Source organism: Sycon ciliatum, chromosome 12 (assembly GCF_964019385.1).
Source record: "Sycon ciliatum chromosome 12, ocSycCili1.1, whole genome shotgun sequence".
NCBI classification, from domain to species: Eukaryota; Metazoa; Porifera; class Calcarea; order Leucosolenida; family Sycettidae; genus Sycon; species Sycon ciliatum.
Genome location: NC_088654.1, coordinates 9,615,739 through 9,636,267, shown reverse-complemented (window position 1 = coordinate 9,636,267; position 20,529 = coordinate 9,615,739). Strand labels below are relative to the sequence as shown.

At 45.6% G+C, this 20,529-nt stretch overlaps 1 protein-coding gene across 1 annotated transcript; it reads right to left on the bottom strand.

The window, feature by feature from the left end:
* Positions 1 to 239: 239 nt before the first annotated feature.
* Positions 240 to 12,425, bottom strand: LOC135828214 (E-selectin-like). The gene is made up of 8 exons (XM_065340668.1): positions 12,220 to 12,425; positions 10,074 to 10,175; positions 9,099 to 9,395; positions 7,592 to 7,774; positions 7,288 to 7,443; positions 6,455 to 6,631; positions 4,425 to 4,601; positions 240 to 907 (listed from the first exon to the last, which is right to left on the bottom strand). Exons 2-8 carry the CDS (start codon positions 10,159 to 10,161, stop codon positions 621 to 623), a joined length of 1,365 nt encoding a protein of 454 aa, XP_065196740.1. The 5' UTR covers positions 10,162 to 10,175; positions 12,220 to 12,425; the 3' UTR covers positions 240 to 620.
* Positions 12,426 to 20,529: the final 8,104 nt, after the last annotated feature.

Genomic DNA, 20,529 nt, shown 5'->3' with positions numbered 1-20,529 from the left:
GCTCCAACACCAGCAAAAGTGTGCCGAGGCTTTACCCTGTGAACTGATCAGACGTTAAAGGAGATACATGTAGCTGTGAAATGTCTTTCGTTTTGGGAAGCTCTCCGCGAATGTGATTTTCGTGAATTGTCTTTTCGGTCTGGCATGCGTTTCAGTGAAATGTCGTACTGAGAACCGCCTTTCTACTTAGAGCCGTTCCGGGAACTGTCGTTCTGGGAACGGGTTTACGGCAATTCATCGCAGACCCCCTTTACTAGACCTGGGTACGTACAAAATTCAAGAAACAACAATGGGAAAAAGAGCACACCAAACATTATGGTTGTCATAGAAGCTGAAGAACTGCATAAGATCTTGCAGGCCAACATCTTGGAAGAATGAAATTTTGGTCAACAAAAACAGTCGTGGGACAGAGTTTGTGTGCCAACATCAATAGACAAGGTCCTTTTTTATAGATCATGTAAATAAACGTAAAAATACACCTTTCCCGGTGCAGTATTACTGTGCATTTACAAATTACAAAGGGCAGTGCAGGCAATGAACACAATACTTAATACTCTGTAAAATGTGCGGTACATGCACAGGCTCCTACAGGAAATGAGCATGCTACTAATGACAAAATGTTAGTAGAGATGAGCGGTTTTAACCTGGCCGGGCTGCTCATAAACTGTCTCGGCCTCCGGCTGTGTGTGGAACGGCCTTCCAGCATATGCGTCGTTGGACATCATCATCGACTCCGAGGCTGCTAGCTTACGTGTGTCCTTCATGGCCAAGCTGGGAGCTGCGGGCAAAGGTCTTGCCTTCTCCATCCGCTTCACCACGATGAGAAGGACAATCCCCATAATCGCAAGACCGATGCCTAGACCAATTCCACCGGCAGCGAAGTTCGAGAAGTTTTGTGACTGAGTCTCTGGACAGTGAAACAAAATGATGATGAGAACAAGTTTATTCCGCAAGTGCTACGATACAATGTTGTTATCTAACCTCTCTCTCTTTGTTCCGCTGAACACATAGCTGAAAACCAGCAAAAGATCAGTAAAGCCAGCATGAAATTGTAACTTAGAATCTGCGAAACAATTTACCGCAGTTCAATAACCCGTCAAGCTGTCTACTCTTTAGCTGCAGACATTGAGACGTTAATTCAACAGAAACCATCTTGCTGCTGTAAAAGCATGTGGGTTCCTATAGCGGGCTGCAGCTGCCTTGGAGCACAGCTGGTTCATACGCGCTCATGCTGTGCGTCTCTAACGGTCTGTTGATTATGGCTTGCAACGCTCCAGGGCTCAATACGCACATAAACATGTGCATCTACATGTAATTAATGGCATTAAGACCTTATTTGCCCTCCCGTATGTTAGAATACCCTCGGTGGCAACAAACACTGGTGTACAATAACAAAAATATGACACGATCAGGGCGGCTGTGAAGAGTGCCCATACACACTCAATACATCCATATACCGGTATTGCACTCACTACAATGATCACACAGCAATGAAGCAAACAAATCTGCCCCCCAAATCACCCTCATGACGTACCATGCTTTATGATCGCATGTAAAATGCGTAGTCGAAAACAGGGTATTGTTGGCAAGGTCAAGCGGTTAGAATCATGAAAGAGAAATTGTTTATGATACATGTGTCATGGCGGGTTTTGAGGGATTTGTGGGATTTCCAGGTTTCTTAGCAATTAGTTAGAATTGCACTTCCCTAAAACACCGAAAGCAATACTGACATACATGTACGTGAAAGTCGAGCTCATTTCATACTGTAAAGCGTGACATTTTCGCGGCGTTTTTAGTTCGCGTTTTCAGAGTCCGGACAGGTTTGCGAGGTTTTAATGTTGCGATTTCAGAATGGCATTCTTGCTAAACCTGTGGCATTATTGCTAAACCTTTCATGGATCTCCTTTTCGCGCTGTCTAAATTTCGCGATTTCCACGCGGTCGTGAATTTCGCAGAAATTAGACCATCGAAATAATTTCACGGTTTACAGTACATAATGGAAAAAAATATATCCTCCCTACTATCTCTTCCCCTTGTCCTAGCGGTAAACGGCGGGTTCGTAGAGAGGTGTCGTGTAACGAAAATTTGTAAGATTTCGACCGTCCGGGTTGAAATGACGGAAGTTGCCGCGAAGATCCGTCCAAACGCGATCGAAGCAGATCAGATCTACGAAAATATGTTTTGTAACCTGGAGTACCGGCACTAAAATACTGATCTATTACAACTCTCTGCCTTGACTTTCCATACCCGCACGCGCGCCGCGTCGAACTACTACGAAAAAGGTCAAACATTGTGCGCAACCTCACGGCTTACGAATTTTCGTTAGCTTTTTTTGTTAAAAATGTTTGTTACGGCGCTAAGAATTTTCGTTGCTCGCAACCTTTTTAAAAGCGAAGTATGTGCGGAAAGAAACAGCCGTAGCATTTGTGGATATGTCCAAAGCGTTCGACTCTGTCAAGCACAATTTTCTGCTGGAAGAAATCTCCAACATTGGTGTGACAGGCACTGTGAATTCCTGGCTTTCTAGTCACCTACGCGATCGGTGCCAGCGTGTAGTTATGGCCGAGAGTATGTAAAGCTGCACACTGTACAGTGGATACGTGCCACAGGGTTCTGTTCTCGGTCCGCTGCTCTTCACTATGATTGTATATTCGCGATGTACACAGTTGCAACCCACGTACTGTCGTCCATCAAGACTCTGCGGACGATATCGTTATCGAGGCCTCTGCGGGTCGAGCAGTGGTGTGCACCTCCCTAAGCACCGTAGTCACCAATCTGGCAATTTGGCTTGAGGACCGCGGCCTTAAGCTGAGCCAGATGAAGACACAGATCTTACATATGTAACACCTCATGGTGGGCAACAGAGTGCAGAACCGTTCCAGATCCGTTGCGATGGGAAACTGCTAATGATTGTGTCACAGGCTAGCCACATGCGAGTTACTGTTGATAATGAAATCTCCTGGGAGGGTCACGTTGAGCAGACCATTCGTCAAGTTCGACGCTCGATTGCTGAGGTATGGCGCTCACGTCAAAGCTTGACAGCAGAAAGGTTAAGAGGCACGTTATTTCTGATGTGACGCGAAAGTTTAACTACCGTTATTTGGCTCGAGCGTCGAAAAACAACCCGAACGACCTGCAGTTCACGTCGAAATTTGTAGTTTTACGCCTAATTTGACATGAAATTGCGCGTCACGTCGGAAATAACTGCATCTTAACCTCTCCAGTCTCCTGGAACATGCAATGATTATGTCCAAACTACCGGTAACTTACGCGTCCAATGAATTCTATTCAACCCTGATGGCCAGAAACATGAACGCCCAAATTCGGATGACGAAAGCTGCGATCCGTGCCATGTTTGGCATCCCGCCGCGGACCTCCGCTGCAGGGCTCTTCGAGAGACGCTTTCTTCCAACCCTCGAGGGCGCCCTGCTGGCAGCGAAAATTCTAATATTCGTTTGTCGCTTCAGATATGGCCGTTCGAGTGTCCTGTTTTGGAATTTTTACGTCAGAGTGATCGCACCCGAGGAGCTGATCAACACCTATTTCACGTACCCTCCTTACCCCGGTCCTCTGGGCAGAAGTACAATAATCGGTGCCATTCTTTGGAACAAACTACAGCCCATGCGCTTCCGAGCTTTGTCACGCACATTTCGATGCTTTCTCGAAAGCGTCAAAGTATTCAAAGTATATCCCATTTTTATCTGTTCACGAAGAGTACATCTGTAATGGGTAGCCGAGTGGTAGGCGCGGTGAAATCAACAAGAGTTACTTTTATTCTACTTCTTTCAGGTACACACCTGAGATATAATTGTTAGTGAAAGAAGAAGCGGCAAAATAACTGACTTTCTCTCCGGTGCACACCTGGAGGTTGAATAGCTCGTTATTATCAAAATCTCATCTTCCAGTTAGCTTTCATTGCTATCTTATCTAATCTAATCTAATCTTCTCATCGAAACAGAAATGCGCAGCCGCTTTTATGCAGCAGACGCCGTACGCTTACATACGGAGATACACTAAATATACATCAGGCAAAGCTCCGTATTAGTTCCGTACTGCTTCCGTATTGGTCGGGCAGGGATACTACACATCCTTTCAATTTCTGTGTAAGATTTCATCTGATCAAATCCTATCCTATTGGTACATAGTGTTTTGCAAGGGTGATAGGAAATGCACTGCTTCGACATCTCAGCAGTCATTTACACTCCGTGTATTCGGTTTTTCAACAATTTTTTTCCCGCCGCTCTATCTGTAACATAGTCAGCTACCTTCGGTGGCCTCTTTCACTTGTGATTTTTTCTCCTCACCTTCTCATTAGTGTAATCATTGAATTTGTTATATCGCTCACACGTAAAAATAAGGCGCTATCGCCTGTTTGTGTTGCGACTATACGTAAGATTCAACAACAACAACATCCAACAACATACGCTTGCATGTTGTAGACGCGTTCGACCAAGTCCCATCCAGCTGGCACATTGTGTATGCGGCTCCTTGCAACATAAATCCTTCATTGCACGAGTACTGAAGAATGCTCAGAGCTGTTCTAGGACCGGTTGCTAATGTTCCATCCGCTGGAGAAGACAAGACTTGATTGCACATAATTCCTGTAGTAAGGATACCCGACACAGTGGCATGTGGACACCAAAATGCTTTAACGAACACCTTCGCAATGGTGGACATTTCGTGTTCTGCTCTAGTTAAAACGCGTGCAAGCAAACCGGTTCAGTATCAGTACCCCTGTGCTCCACATACAATTTAGTTGCACAATTAGTGGAAGATGTCTTCGAGTTTTGAAATACATACAAGTACACGTTATGCTCATAAAGTACGTACGAAATATTCTAGAAATACCCAACGAATTGTAATTATATACCTTTCCTGTAGACAAGAAGCGTATCGGGGAAAGAAACACTACACAACTCAAACTATTCTTCACCATCACTATCAATTGTGTTAATATTTTAAAGTGTTGCTAGGAGGAATTACACACTTCAGGCTCTTGAACAACCTCTGAAAGAATTTTCACTAGTATTTTTTTCTTTTCTTTTTTACTAGGACCACGTAAACCCGTCATGTGTGAGCCATGAATAAGGGGAGTGGTGGCGTGGTCTGGGATGCTCTGCCGACCTTATGCAATCATTCTCGTCAGGTGAAGTTCAAGCAAAAGCAAAGGAACAAGAACAGTGGATTGGGCATACTCCAATTTTTAATTTACTGCATTCCCAACCTGTCGCAATCACACGCTCTCAGCCGAACCACGAAGCTTAAACACACCAGCACAGCAAGGACACTTCCGTTGACAGATGATCTTTCTCCACGCCTTTAGACAGCTCTTTCGAGCTCATCAGTGGAGGATGACAAAGATGAAAATGGAGAGTATAGGAATGATCATTCTTATACAGCAGAAATGGCGTGCGCGTTCTCCACATACAATAGTGGCATATGCAAGCTGCTAGATGCTAAATGTGAGAACAACGTGAAGAGCCATTGTACACGCTCATTGGTGGAAGAACACACCACACAGGCGCACAAGCGACGCAAATCGTAAGCAGGAATGACCCCAGAAGTGATTGCAATAAAGAGAGAATAATGATGCTACTGGAAAGTACATTTATGCTGTTCGTAGTGATAGTATGATGGTGCAATGAACCACACGAGGGACAATGCACCATCATAATAATATCACTACGAACAACATGCAATGGCTTCATTATTCTCGCTCTATTACGATCAGTTATAGAGTCATGTCCGCGAAATATTTGCGTCGCTTGTGCGCCTGTGTAGTGTGTTCCTCCACCAATGAGCGCGTACAACAGCTCTTCACGCTGTTCTCACATTTTACATCTACAGCTTGCATATGTCATTGTGCTCTGTGTGAAACGCGCACTTGCGTCATTTCTGCTGCTAAGAATGATTATTCCTTTACACTCCATTTTCATCATTATCATCCTCTACTGATGAGCTGGAAGGAGCGAACAGCTGTCTAGAGGCGTGGAGAAATATAATCTGCCAAAGGAAGTGTCCTTGCTGCGCTGGTGTTTTTATGCTTCGTGGTTCGGCTGAGAGCGCTACTTGTGAGCAGTTGAGAATGCAGAAATGAACTTTTATAGTGGTTATAGAACGGAGAAAAGAAGGAGGATGCTCAAAACAACAAAACAAAAATGCGTGGCCTTTGCAAATAAAGCGAATAAGACGAAGGTGCACGTGTGAGAAAACCTAACAAGCGTGAAATGTAGTTCTGATTCCTTTGCTCTTGCTTGTATTTCACCCGAGGAGAAAGCTTGATAGTAAACGTGTGAAAACTTTCACGAAGTTTTTGAAGGGCCTGAAGTGTGTCTACTTTTTAGTATTATTGCATTCTTGTCTCCAAGGAAACTGTTGTCAACACGCAAAGCATAAAGCATATAATCTAAAACAGGAAGAAAGGGTCTTTGGGCTCCTTCCTACTTATCCTTACGTGAGCATGTAGGTGGTGCGCTAGACCACTTGCCATTTAGCTGACAAGTTGTGGACTGTGAGCCGACCAGCTTAAAGCCAACATCACAGGTGAAGTGTTGAACGGAATATACAGTGTTAGGATTGTTGGACACTGTCCCATTCGCCAGTCCCTGCTCGACCTGTGGGCAGGATACGACTGAAGACAAAAGAGATCGGGATTAGATCAAAAAATTATTGTTGAGCCTGCATACATGGACTCATTTGCCAATCGAACACATTCAGTTCTCAATATCTATACATCCTGTTCCCTGATGATCGGTGGTGCTTCATTCAGCTTTCTGGGCTGGTGAAAACTTCGTAGCCAATCATGATGTCTTGTGTAGGTTATTCCCTTGAACGCATAGCAAGTCCATCTCGGTTCTCTTGGTGTTGTTTTCCTCCTAAGGACCTATGCAGTTCCGAAGACCTTCCTGACACAACCAAAATGCACTTGTGTGGAAATTTTCGTAATGATAGGACAATTCCTTGGGTCGGGATGATAACGGTTAAGTGCCTTGCCGCGGTCCACATCAATACGACGCAGTAACACAACTGAGTTCAGTCCCACAACTTGCGATAAAATTATTATCTGTAGTCTTTCCTCAAAGCAGTGAACGTAGCACTTATAACAGTACATTAATATCCCAATTTTGTGTTTATGTGATCCTATTATTGTTATTCGGATCTTCCCAAGTTGCACATTGTACTATTGAAATATATAAATAAAGGCAATTAAATCGAATAAATCATCCGAGTCAAAATCATAATGCAACACAATACAATACCATACAGCTCACGCGTCAGTATTCTTACGTTCACAGGTCGGAACTGGTGTTGTAGAATTACTGCTTGTGCAAGATACTGCACCCTTCCCAACCAGTTTGTATCCAGTGCAACAGGACATGGTGAAAAACGGGGCAGCGCCTGCCGTGAATCCGTTGGTGATGTATGGAGCTGGACAAATATTTGCTGCGCAGCAATACGGAATGAGCACACATCCAATTTTGAGAGAGAAGCAGCGGACAGTGCCAGCATAGCGGTACGCATGTAATAAATAAACTCCTTGCTTCCAAAGAGATTATTTTTCTACTGGAGAAAAATGAATACATAATCTTACCGTCGCAAGATTTCGTCGGATTTACCCATGTCCCATCTTTTTGGCACTGAGCGGTGTTGGAATTGACGATTGTGTAGCCCAGGTTGCATTGATAGAATATGTCGGCAGGGAATTGTAGACCGGACGGGATGCTCACAGTTGCGTGAGCTATCGTTGGGGGAGCAGGACAAGCCGAGCTTCCTCCTGTTGGAAAGACATAAAGGCAAGTCACAATGTTTCCTTTGTGTGATGCCTTGTAAGTGCAGTTGCACCGTTTATTCCCATTTGGCCTGCTGTTAAGCCCTGTTTTGCCTGGCCACTGGGATCCTGAATGCGGGGCCATACCAAGCAACGTTGGAACACTATAAGGCAAGTGTATGCAAGCGCCTCCTAGAACACACGTTGCGGCAGATTAGCTGACGTGTATTAGGCGATGGCATTGGATTTTTCCTCTTTCCACCTTTTTAACCACCCCCACTCTCCCCCCCCCCCTCCCCCCGCTCACCTCCTCCGGATGCGCTTGATGCTGAAGTATACCGAGACTTCTGCTCGGTGGAGTTCACAACGCCCTATCTACATAGCTGCTTTAGTACATCATCAGCCCTGATTCAAAGGAATTTTTAATGTAAGCCCTCACATTCTGAGTACTAATATGTTTTGGGTTCAATGAAATTTATCCGTTTTCTTGGTATTTGTCTCGAGCGGAGTTCATGCTCTTTTCCCAAAATGGACCGAAGAAATTTGTCGAGGTGGGCTCAGAATCTCAATCGGGCGCAATAGGGCAGCACTCAAATGGCATGAAGGAGATTCTATTGCTCCTGCTGGAAATCTAGTTGAATGATTTGTAGAGAGGAGATCTGCAGCTTGCTGATAAGACCAAGATGAAGAAATTCTGCCTCTGGTGAGTGAAATTGTAAAATTTTGCAGCTGCGCACTCGGGCTGAGGCACGCGTCAGCGTGCGCCCTGGCGGGAATACGTGGAATCTGCAGTGGCCCTGAAAGGGTTAACATTTGTTTGATGCATTTACTCCACTTAAAATGGGTGTTGGTGTAGCAAAAAATTCGGGAAGGGATTCCGATGTTTAATGACCAAAACCTTAGTAAACCACTGGATTTTGTATGGAAAACAGGGCGCCCTTGACTGCAGTTGGCTGAAACCAACCCAGGTCCATTGCAGTTGCGTGAGACTTCTTCCTGGATGTAATGTTGACGTGATATGGACGCCAAATCTGCTATGATACCCTTTTGGGCAAGATATTGGAAATTTGTGTAGCCAACGACATTGTGTGTCTGCGTGCGCTGAAAGTCACAAACAATATCATTTTGTGCATTCGCAGTCGACTGTGTTGGTTTATCCAATTAAACTGATGGAGAGTAATTAGTATTCAAAAGAAATAAACGAACGAACACAATCAACAGTGTCTGGCTACTAGATGCAATCCCAACCTATTGAGACTAAACCCTCCTGCGCACAGTGATAATTCCATTGCATAACAGAAGCGGTGGTGTTGAAGAAGCAAACACTAACCTGGCACCGCAGATGAATCCGATGCCTCGCATATGAACGGCGAAAGGGTTGGGCATGGCGAGGCGTGCGGGTAGCAAGTCATTCCACTGGGGCCTCTGATCCAAAGCGTGATGTTTGAACCACTGGCCGCTGTCATGTGATTATAGTACTGGCGGAAACAAGCGCTGGTGGTTGACGCTTGCAGGACCAGTCTGTAGCCTCCTGGCGAGCAGGCGGTCTGGGCTGTACTGCTATTGACTATATGTGTCGCATAGCTGATATAGTACAAACCACCAGCAGTGAAGCAGTTGAAAACCGCTGCAAATCAGAGTGAGAAAAACCCAGGACACATGTTTGCCATTTTATGACCTTAGTCCTGCAGAATAGCCTTTCCAATTGTTTCAAGTAAATAAACTGCTGGTGCTGGAGAGAGGGGCGAGAGAAAGAAAGAGAGTAAGGAAAGAGAGAGAGAGATAGATAGAGAGGGAGAAAGAGAGAGAGAGTGAGAGAGAGAGAGAGAGAAAGAGAGACTCGAGAAGGAGTAGTGAGAAAGTGATAAAATGAGGGACAGACCAAAAAGCAGACAAAACACGGAGCGTCGGACCGGGTAATGACAGCAGCAAGTGCGGTATGTGCTTCATCAGTTTGATATTGCTATCACAACAGTCGTTTGACCCATAGCTTCGGCACTACGCACTTGACACTGCCACAAGGGTAATACAGAATACACTGTGACTAATTGGCTGAAAAAGTGTGAAAATTACCCAAAATGTAAAAATCGAAAACATTTTGTGGACATCCCTACCCACCACCACACTCCATTATTCACCCCAGTGTCTGGAGATATGTGGATTTTGTAGAAAAAAAGAAAAACAATCTGAAGTTCTGAGCACACTGAAGCCGTGTCAATGCAGTGTGGCCTCCATGAGAGATGACCATCGATCGCTTCCAACATCCATGGCTACAGTCTTATGCAGTGCATCAAGCAACACTTACGGACATACGGAAATACCACAGCTGCAGATTGATGATAGTTTGCCACGCACGCAAGACAGGCAAGTAGGAGAACATGGCCACTGAACATGGTTGAAGATGTCACTGGACAGGACGAAATTGAGAATTGGTTGAGTGAATAGCGTAGGGACAAAACAATTACCGATAATATATCGAATTTCGATTGCTCACCCATCACTTCTTAAAATAATAGCCTTACTTCGAATAACTCAAACAATTTTATGATATTCAATTTCAAACCAGTAAGCCATCCGATTTGGCCGAAAATGTATGAAGTTAGGAAAAAAGAGAAAAACCTTAATGATCGAAATGCCAACCGGAAAACTATTTTTTTCTTCGGAGTTGTGAAGATCCGGTGGAAATCCAGTTTTGAGTTGTTTTCTTCCCTCAGCATGTGACTGTGAGGTCGATGCGCTGTTGTGAAGTCGTCCAATGGACAGTTGGCCCACATACAGGAAATCACATCTACGAATCCTATATCACCCATACCGCTCCGCTTCCTCTTCAGCTTCAGCCACAAAGCAACCCGGTCTGTCTCATGCAGGTTTCCAACTCCAATCTCCAAAGCAATATCTACATGTACTACGACAAAATCATCTCCGTTCAGACCTCTTGAAAATATCAATTTTAAGAGCTAGCTCAGGTGTTCTGGCTCAGTCTAGTCTGCAGCCGAGTCTAGACGAAAAAGACAAAGCATTTTTCTACCCCGAACACGGGATTAATATTCTGTAGTTCGAGCTACTCTCGACACTGTCCATCGCAGAGGAAAGAAACACCCAAAGGTACTGACTGCTGTGCCGCGCAAGACGCTACTGCGAATTCCTTTTGCATCATGATGTAGCTTCGGGCATAAGGCGCTGTGCACCCTGGCTATGCCAAATGCCATCCTCCGTAAGGTCTTTGGCATAGCATTTAATCATTTATCGTCTCTATACTTGTCATGTACATCCCGGAATGCTTGTGCATCTTTCATTGTGGTGAAAAAGGAGAAGGACAAAATGTTACGAGTTATAACTAACTGTCCACCAACGTAACCAGATCCTATACAATCAGCGAGTGCGACAAAATGGCACAAACCTGACAAGGAGTACTCAGACATTTGGTGACCTGACACCTAGTTCCAACACTTCTCCAAGGCGCAAACTAACAACCTTCCAACTTGGAAGGCTCATGTTCGGAAAGGTCCAAGAGGGCTGTATAAGATCTGGTTACGTTGGTGGACAGTCAGTCATAACTCGTAATATTTTGTCCTTCTCCTTTTTCACCATAATTTAATTGGCTCACCATCCGAGTTGAATCTTTCATTGTGTTAGACGAAGTGTGAATATTTTACTATCCTGGGCAGGTGATCAATGAGATTGCGATGTTCTTAAGACTCGTGCTGCAGATGGTTTATCTCCCAGACTGAACAACTGCCACCAATCCAGACCCTGGACAGCCATACAAATGACTTCGAGCAAAAATCACTACTTCGAGAATCATCTGGTTGACTCAACATCCACTCGCAGCAAACCCTTGACGCATCCAAGGCTGTGTTTACATGAGAATTTTCAACCCGGGTCGAGTTCAGCCCGGGTTGAAAGTCTGCACGATAGACAAAAGAGGTGAGCGTTTACATGAAGACAGTTGACCCGGGTCAAATACTGATATGCCGCCAAAAGTCCACTTCTAAATTCCTGTATGATCACGTGAATCCGTTCGCGCGAAATTTGCATCTGCAGTGCTGTTCAAACCTGGCGCGAGATACACACAGAAGTACGTTTGTACGATTTTCTTGGCCCGGGTTGATTTCAACCCGGGGCGAAATCAGCCCGGGGCGAAATTTCAACCCGGGTCAAGCGCAGTGCGTCATGTAAACGCGCCATTCCCTTTGTGTACATGGCGGGTTGAAATCTGACCCGGGTCGAACTCAACCCGGGTTGAAACGCTTCATGTAAACACAGCCCAAGACCGTGGTGCTGCTGTAAAGTTGCAGCTTTCCCTTCCCAGACATGGAAATACGATTTCCCTGCTTTCCCAGATAACACCTTAGGATCCTCTAATACTTCCAATAACACATACATGTAATTATGTAATGCGAGTCGATTCTATACAGTCATCTGGTCTTTGCGCCGTCCATATCACTTACCTCAGCTCCGTTTCGCACGCACGACGCTCAGGATGGGGTTGAGCTGATCGTACAGCGGCGAGAAGCGGAATGCAACGAAATGAATGAAATCCTCAAGAACAACCTGTTCTTGCTGCCCGGATTAAAATTCACAAGAATGAAGGCGGTAAATGGATACTGTAGGCTTTTCTCAAAATGACCATTATTGCTCATTCAACCACGCCAACGCCAATACTGTATGCTCCATTTTGTCATGTGCTGTCCTGTCACGATCCCGCTCGCAAATCTTTGCCTTCACGATACTGTATTTTCTGATTTTCTCGAGCGTGGACGTGATGTGATCCATTACGGTAAGGCAAATGACTGTAGTCTGAGCTCGCATTATCATGTACGAGCACATGTACATCTACATGCACGTGTGGGTAGCGAAGTATGGACACCCATCAAGCTGTCAGCATTAGTGTTGGAATGCGGGGCACGACATGCAAACATACAGTCATGTATAATGTATATTGTGCAATGATAGTCATTATTAGAAACAGGGGCGGGGGGGGGCGACACACATGCAGTCCTAGCAAAAACATGCGCAAAAGTCAAGATGCCTGTACTACTACTGCCGTGGACATGGAAATCCGGTTGCAAGTCTAGCGGCCCCAGGGCGTTAGCCATGCAGCCGTGGATAAGCGGTACCCAGTAGTCTAGACACAAGCACGTACATGTACATGTATGCGCTGCAGCGCTGGTCGCATCGGATCAACATGACTGTGCACAGCATGCAACGCTCTGTACGCGCTGATAACGCCGGCCACAGTCAACCGACTGGATTTCCATGTCCACGACAGGAGAACAGTATTAATCACGCTGACTTTTGCGCATGTTTTTGCTCTGTGTCTACAACCGCTCCGCCCTTGTGACAGTATACGACAAAGACAGTCACGATGGCTGTCATGTCAACAAGTAAGGAAAGCCAGCGCTGAACTGATCTCAAATCTCAAAGTTAGTTGTAGGGCACGACCTATCAGCTTCGCTGCACGTTCTTGTCTCTGCTCATCTGATCAGCAGACCTTCACCAGATGTTTACACCTGACATTGTGTCACCTCCCAAGCCTGCGACATAGCCCCTGGCCCAAGCGCCAGTGCATCTGCTTTGCATGCCACTGGGAACATATCGGGTTCATGCAACTGCAGGTGTGTCTAGTTGGCTGAGAAAAGGTGAAGGATGACAGCTTGTAAAATACAAGGACACGTGTCATGCACATGGATTCAAAGTATTATAATTTCACTGGTATCAGGTTCGGCCTCATTTTCTCTGTGCTGCGCTGATGATTTCACAAAGAAAGAAACAGCATGCTGTCCGCAGATTAAATATTACAATGGACATGTACTGGTGTAGTGAAAACAGCCTCTTTTACGGGCAACAGCAAAACAATGATGAGAAACCAGGGTATGATAGGAAGGTAATATAAAATAAAAGTACACAGATAACCTAATTATAGGTTAGTGCATGGCAGGGAGGGCCTTATGGCTTGTTAGTGCCCGACAGGTTAGCCTGAGGGCCGTAGGCCCGAGGGCTACCCTGAAGGGCACAAACAAGCCATAAGACCCTCCCTGCCATGCACTAACTATTTTAGAACGAGGTTACATGCATTATCTCACTTCCATCATGCTTGTGTACCATTATATTGGCTAGTTTGTGGTTTGTGTGCAGAGAGACTTGGTGTGGTATGAAAGAATATTTTCTTCTGGTAAGTTATGGTAACTCAGCACCACTTAGGACTACTAAAAGTAGAATAGAAGCAAAGGAAATGCTGGGCTCTTATTGCGAGCTTCATTCTTATTCATAGCTTGTGGAGCTATTTAGGGGATTTGAGAGCCCCTTGTCGATACCTCTAATGACTTCGATCTTCGGTTTTTATAGGTTTCCGCAAGCTGTTGACAAAGGAAATTCGTACAGATGAAAGAATACGGGAGGCAAAAACCGTACACACTTCTGAAATGCGTAGCTTTTAGTAGTACACCGTACATTTTATGCAGAGTTCATTATCTGCACCGTACTATAATGCATACAGGGAGTTGTACGCACCAGTTTAGAGTATATTCAGCGGGCTTTAAACTAATCCAAGGCCCTCGACGCGTCATCAAGAGTAGTAAAATAACGATTGAGCGGGCTTTAAACTCTGATAAGGCCCTTGGCGGGAATGTCGCTGATTGGTCGTTTCCTGGACAACGAGACAGACCTCGTTCTAATATAATATATATATGGAGATAATCATTTTAATATAGCTATGAATAGGATGAAGGCCGCAGACATCACGCAACTACGTTACTTGTTTGAGATGTATTACTGTGTATTTTATAACAAAAAATATTATTGAAAACCCAGGATCGATTTTCTCGTTCCTAACGTTATCATCAGTGGAAAAACGGAACTAAGGATACAACCAAAGAAACTGAAGTTAAGTACTGTAAATAGAAAGGTGTTAGAAATAACACCATCATACACATCTGTTTTGTGTAAGCAGAAAGAGCACGTTGTTGCACTGAAGTTGTATTCGTAGGTTGACACTTCGTTCAGTGCCTTCTCGCCTTTGGTTATGTAATCTTGTTACCTTTTTTGCGTTTCCTCTAGTGGTTTTATTGCACTTGTATCTTGATGTTATTTCTAACACCTTTCTATTTACAGTAACTTCAGTTTCTTTGGTTGTATCCTTAGTTCCGTTTTTCCCACTGATGATAGGAACGAGAAAATCGATTCTGGGTTTTCAATAATATTTTTGTTATAAAATACACAGTAATACATGTTTGTTTGTTTGTTTCTTTTATTTGAATTCGTTTAGAGCACAGGCAATTCTGCCTTCTCACCAGAGGAAAAACCTCCGGTTTCTGCTAAGAACGAATATAATATTATGAGAGAAGGAAATATTAAAAAGAATCATAACATGATAATTCCAAAGCACAAAGTTTGTATATAATTCAAATGGGTGTGTGTATGTGTAAGCATGCAGTGAAGAAAACACCGAGAAAACATGCAGTAATGTGTAGGGATGCCGAGCAAGGTGGTTACAAATTACAATTAATTCTGTTCAGAGCCAGTTTAAAGGCAACCGCCGCACTGTGGAGGCGAATATCGCTGGGAAAGGCATTCCAAAGAGTGCTTCCCACAAATGTCAATGACTGACGACCGGAAGGTCCAGGAAGGAAAGGCACTTGCAGTAGCTGCTGCTCCTGTCCTCGAGTAATTCGGCGATCATCCCGGGATGCTTGGCCTGTGTTAGCCATCAACTGAAAGTAGGTGCAGAAAAGAGGACTTGCAAGATCATGTAGGCAACGGAAAACAAAAAACAAAACCTTGTAGTTAAAAATGTGAGTTAGGGATCGAATAGATAAGCGCACGAGGAGGGGGGCTGTGCATGCACGGCTGAAGAGTCGGAAAATTGCACGAATTCCAGATTTGCTGGATTTGATTAAACGACTCTGCAGCTGCTGTGTCAGCGACGGGAAGAATGCATTGGATGCGTACGTTAGTCGTGCTTGCACAATGCCAATGTACCAAAGTCTTCGGGCTCTTATGGGCAGAGATCGCCCATGGCGCCATAGCCGGCTGATGGCGACTGACGCCTTCTGCACAACACTGGAGACATGTGGCTGCCAGGATAGCTAGTCATCAATGGTTACGCCAAGGTATTTGGCAGTGGAGGTAACAGTTAAGGCTTGATCCTTACATTTCACGACTGGTATGTCGCCAGTGAGTCCCCGAGGTTGAATTACCATGACTTGGGTTTTGCCGGTATTCAGCAGAAGCCCAATTTCGGAGAGCCAATCAGACAGACGTGTCACAGCCGTAGTCAACGTCTTGCAAACAGTGTCCAGATCTGAATCAGAATAATCTAGGATGATGTCGTCCGCGAACTCCTGATGAACAACAATGCAAGGTATGACGTCGGAAATGTCACTCGTGTAAAGGACAAAGAGAAGCGGCCCAAGAACACTGCCTTGGGGCACACCTCTTGAGCATGGGACTGCATCAGAAAGAGCCTCACACACCTTGACACGCTGAGTACGACCAGACAGATAGCTAGCCAACCATAACAATACTCTGCCATTGACTCCCAGGGTGAATAGTTTATCAATCAGACGTTGATGTTGGACACGGTCAAATGCTTTTGACATGTCAACCATCACAATATCTGTGTATTTTCGCTCTTGTTTGGCCAACAGCCAACGGTTGGCGGCTAGAACTAATGCATCTTCGGTAGAGTGCATTTTCCTGTAGGCAAACTGACTGCTAGGTAATATGCTATGTTGCGTGAGGTATGCTGTGAGTTGCTTCTTTACAAAGAACTCCAAAATCTGGGACAGAATAGGGAGCAATGACACTGGTCTATAGTTAGTAGGGGATGTTGCATCGCCACTCTTGAACAGTGGACTAATGTGTGATGTTTTAAAACACACTGGCACAGTACCTGATGTCAAGGATGCATTGACTAGGGTGGTAAATGGAGGTGCCAGGGCATCTGAACACTGCTGCAGTACAATTCCAGGAATGTTGTCACTCCCAGATGCTTTGTGAGGACTCACAGTTTGCAAGCATTGTGCAACATCAGACACGCTTACCGGCTGAAATGTTGAGAAGCTAGATGCAGAGGCTGGACCATGTGGTATATGCAGCTCAGGTGGTCGCATAGGGTCATGCACAATGTCTCCAAACAATTTACTGAGTGACTCAAGCGGCGCTTCAGGTTCTTTCCGTGTCTTCTGTCGGCCTGTGACATCGTTCATGACAGCCCAAAGTTGCCGTTGATCTGATGTATCACATCTCTTAGTGAAGTACAAGTTGCGCAGACTCCTGTCCAACTTCCGTGCTTTGGAGCGAGCTGATTGGTGTGCTTCTTGAAGGTTCTGATCGGTTTTGTCTCGGAGCCAGAGACGATGCGCCCGGTTCCGTTCACGAACACTTGCCACTAACTCATCTGTAATCCAGGGGCAAGGACGTCGAGATTTGCGCGCCGTTTCCGAAGTGGAGCATGTTTGTCTAGAGTGGTCTGGATTCCCGCAGTGAGTGACGACGCAAGCACATCCACACAGACAGAGTCACAGGTAGTTAGCGTCTTCTCCAGGTCACATGTAAACATATTCCAATCCACTTTGTGCAAACAGCCAGTCTTGCGCAGATGCTGTCCCTTCAAGTGGGGACTTGCTGAAATTGGCAGCCTGGCAAGTATTGCAGAGTGGTCACTGTCAAACAAGTAACGTAGTTGCGTGATGTCTGCGGCCTTCATCCTATTCATAGCTATACTAAAAGTACACAGGTGTGAAAAATAATTATGTCTCCTGAGTGGCGAGAGTTTTACAGTAAAAACACAACTGGTTTAGATCCGGCTTTCAACCACCGCCAGCTCCCTGAGCTCGTTAGCTGGACGATGGTATGCCGACCGAGACCCACGGATACACATGACAGCGGACAGGAGCGGCGCGAAAGACAGCCTGCAGCACACATAATTATGCAACATGGTGTGCATAGGGCATGCTGGAATCAGCCCTGGCAAGCAAGCCACAGAGACGCTTAAAGAACCTTTCACATTCAGGGGAGGCAACACCAGAAGTTGACAACACCAGCGAGCAGAATGTGCCACGATCCACATTGATCATTCGCTCTCCGTACTGCAGCTTCTTCTGGCGCTCGTGCTGAAGCAGTAGGGCATCCAGTGGTTGGGCCGAGTAAGACGCCGCATCAGGATGGAAGACGCGAACGTCAAAGAAAGCATCCTGTGCTCGGGTCCAGAAGTCACGGGCACGGACATCAGAGCGCGCATCCTCAGCGGTGTTTGCCGATGCAGCAGTAAACACCTCTTCAGAGAGTGGGGCTAGCTGAGGCTCGATTGCAACTGCGTGGCAGACCTCCGTGAGTAGCTCCCCTACCATGTCACGGACTTCGTAATGGCGGAATGTAGGGAAGCCACCCCGGAGACAACACATGGAATTAGCAGTGGAGAACAGAACTCCGCAGGCATACTTCGTGGGTATATCGAGGAGAGGCCAGTCATACCGCAATGCAAGGCCGTCCCTGAACTCCTGCTTCCAGAGGTGGAAACCATGTTACTTGAGAGGAAGAGCAGTGAGCCAGAAAGAGGGGCCTTTGCGGGACACTCATCCATACGACGGGCCAAGGGGCGGTCCGCAGCTTCTTGGAGCAGCGAAAGAGGCAGCACTAGCTTTCTTGGAGGACTTGGCAGCAGATGCTCTCTCACGTCGGGCTAGCTGATCCACAAAGTCGCAGGAACGATGCTGCCACTCTCTATCGTGCTGGTGGATGATCTCGTCAACCTGGCTGCACGTGATGACTTGGGAAGCCTGCAGTTGAGAGGTAGCTATTTCTTTGAAGTATGGCAGACCGATTCCACCGAGCCGACAAGGTAGCCGCAGACGAGAGAGGTCATCCGCCGTGAACGTGCGTTTCCCTGTCAGAGCCGGAAGGCAGTGCTCCGTGACCGTGTCATCCAGACGCAGCAGCTGTTCAGCTGAGAACTCCAGTGTACGAAGGAGTACATGTGGTTTGAAGGAACGATCAAAGAATACACGACGGACATAAGGAGTAGTCTCCAACCCCCTTAGCATAATGAGGGTCAGAACCGGGTTCATCACCCATTATGGTTCAAATGGTCCGCAGGGACCGGGGCTCTGCCAACCGCGGAAGGTTGTTGTAAGGTCACTGTTTCCGAACACAGTGTCCTCCACCTTGTTTCATGCTGAGAAATCTAACAATGTACAACATACATGTATGTCATGCAATAGTACATGTACATACATTATTTATTGTTAGATTGACAGCATGAAACAAGGTGGAGGACGCTGTGTTCGGAAACAGTGACAATACCATGACATTGTAATAATAATGCACTGTCTCTCCTCCTAACATTTCGTATCATGTACCTCAGTGTCACTCCTTTCATTTTTCTTCTTTTTTTTGGTGCGTTTTATATCCCCATGACGTCGAGACCTCAGGTCGGCTGAGGGCAAAAAGCCTCGCCATCACTATGCTCCCACTATGCAATTTTTGTCTTTGCCTGTGAGCTGTGATCATTGTAAAAAAAATTTGTACATGTACTAGTATAGTACAGTACGGATCGGCTACATGTATAGCGTTGGTGTTTGATTTTCGTGAAAATAATATCACTACAGGCGATTATTAATACCGTATTATCTCTAATATAAGCACAGTCTCCAATAATAGCACGTCTCCAATAATAGAACACCTTGGGGCGGCATTCAAAAAATAAAGTGCTCAGTCTCCATTATAAGCACACTGTGTAAATTCATTATCTGTACTGGCGAAAAAACCCCTGAAATGTGTGTGTCATACATGAATTTGGCATGGCAACATGCCTCTGAAATGAGGTTGAAATAATAATGGAACAGTCTCCAATAAAGGAACGTCTCCATTAATAGCACGGGGCGGAGGTACATTGAAAAAATAAAGGACCGTGCTTATATTAGAGATAATACGGTAGGCGATCTGCATACTTAGGTATGCCTGACACATGCGTGTATGGTGTCATTCGAACCAGTGCAGCGTGCAGAAGCGTGCTGTGCATGTGACTCTGCACTCAGAGTACGCGCAGTGCAGAACTACTTCCTGCGGAAACAAAAAACTTCGTGACTTTTTGACATGCGTTTTCAAGGAGTTGTTGTGCTCAACAAATGTGTTCTTTTGGAAGAGAAACACTTCAACACATTCAAGCGACATATCAACAATATCTACAGGATCGATTAGTGGGAGTAGAGTCTCAGTCTGGGTCGCCATCGCTCGACTCATCACCGCTCAAAACGTTCCAAGTGGCAGGTCGATCGACGCGTGATGTCGTATGTCACGGAGAAGCTTCTCCGCGTCCCTGATCGTCTTCGCTGTTACCTGAATGCCTTCTCCAGCATCTCGGCGGAGACCACGGTAGCGCTTCAGCGCTGGTACTCATTACTGCCTCCGCTCTCGCTCGAGGATGCCCCGGAACAACAAGCACAGCCAACGCCAAACATTTCGAATTTCCTCCGAGGGATATCATAGTCGTACCAGCGCTTCCTGACTGCCGCGATCAGATCTCGCCATGTACGATGTATAATTTTTTATGATCATCACTATAGCCGCTGAAAAATGTATGCAATGAAATCATTTTGACAAAGAAATCGTATCATTATAGCCGATATATTACTATAGCCGATTTGTACTATAGCCGATCCGATATGTATAGAAAGGGGTGGTTAGGCACGAGCGGGTAATGCTAGTTATTTGCTGCGATAATGCTAAAGGCAATGCTCATAATATTATGAGGATATAAT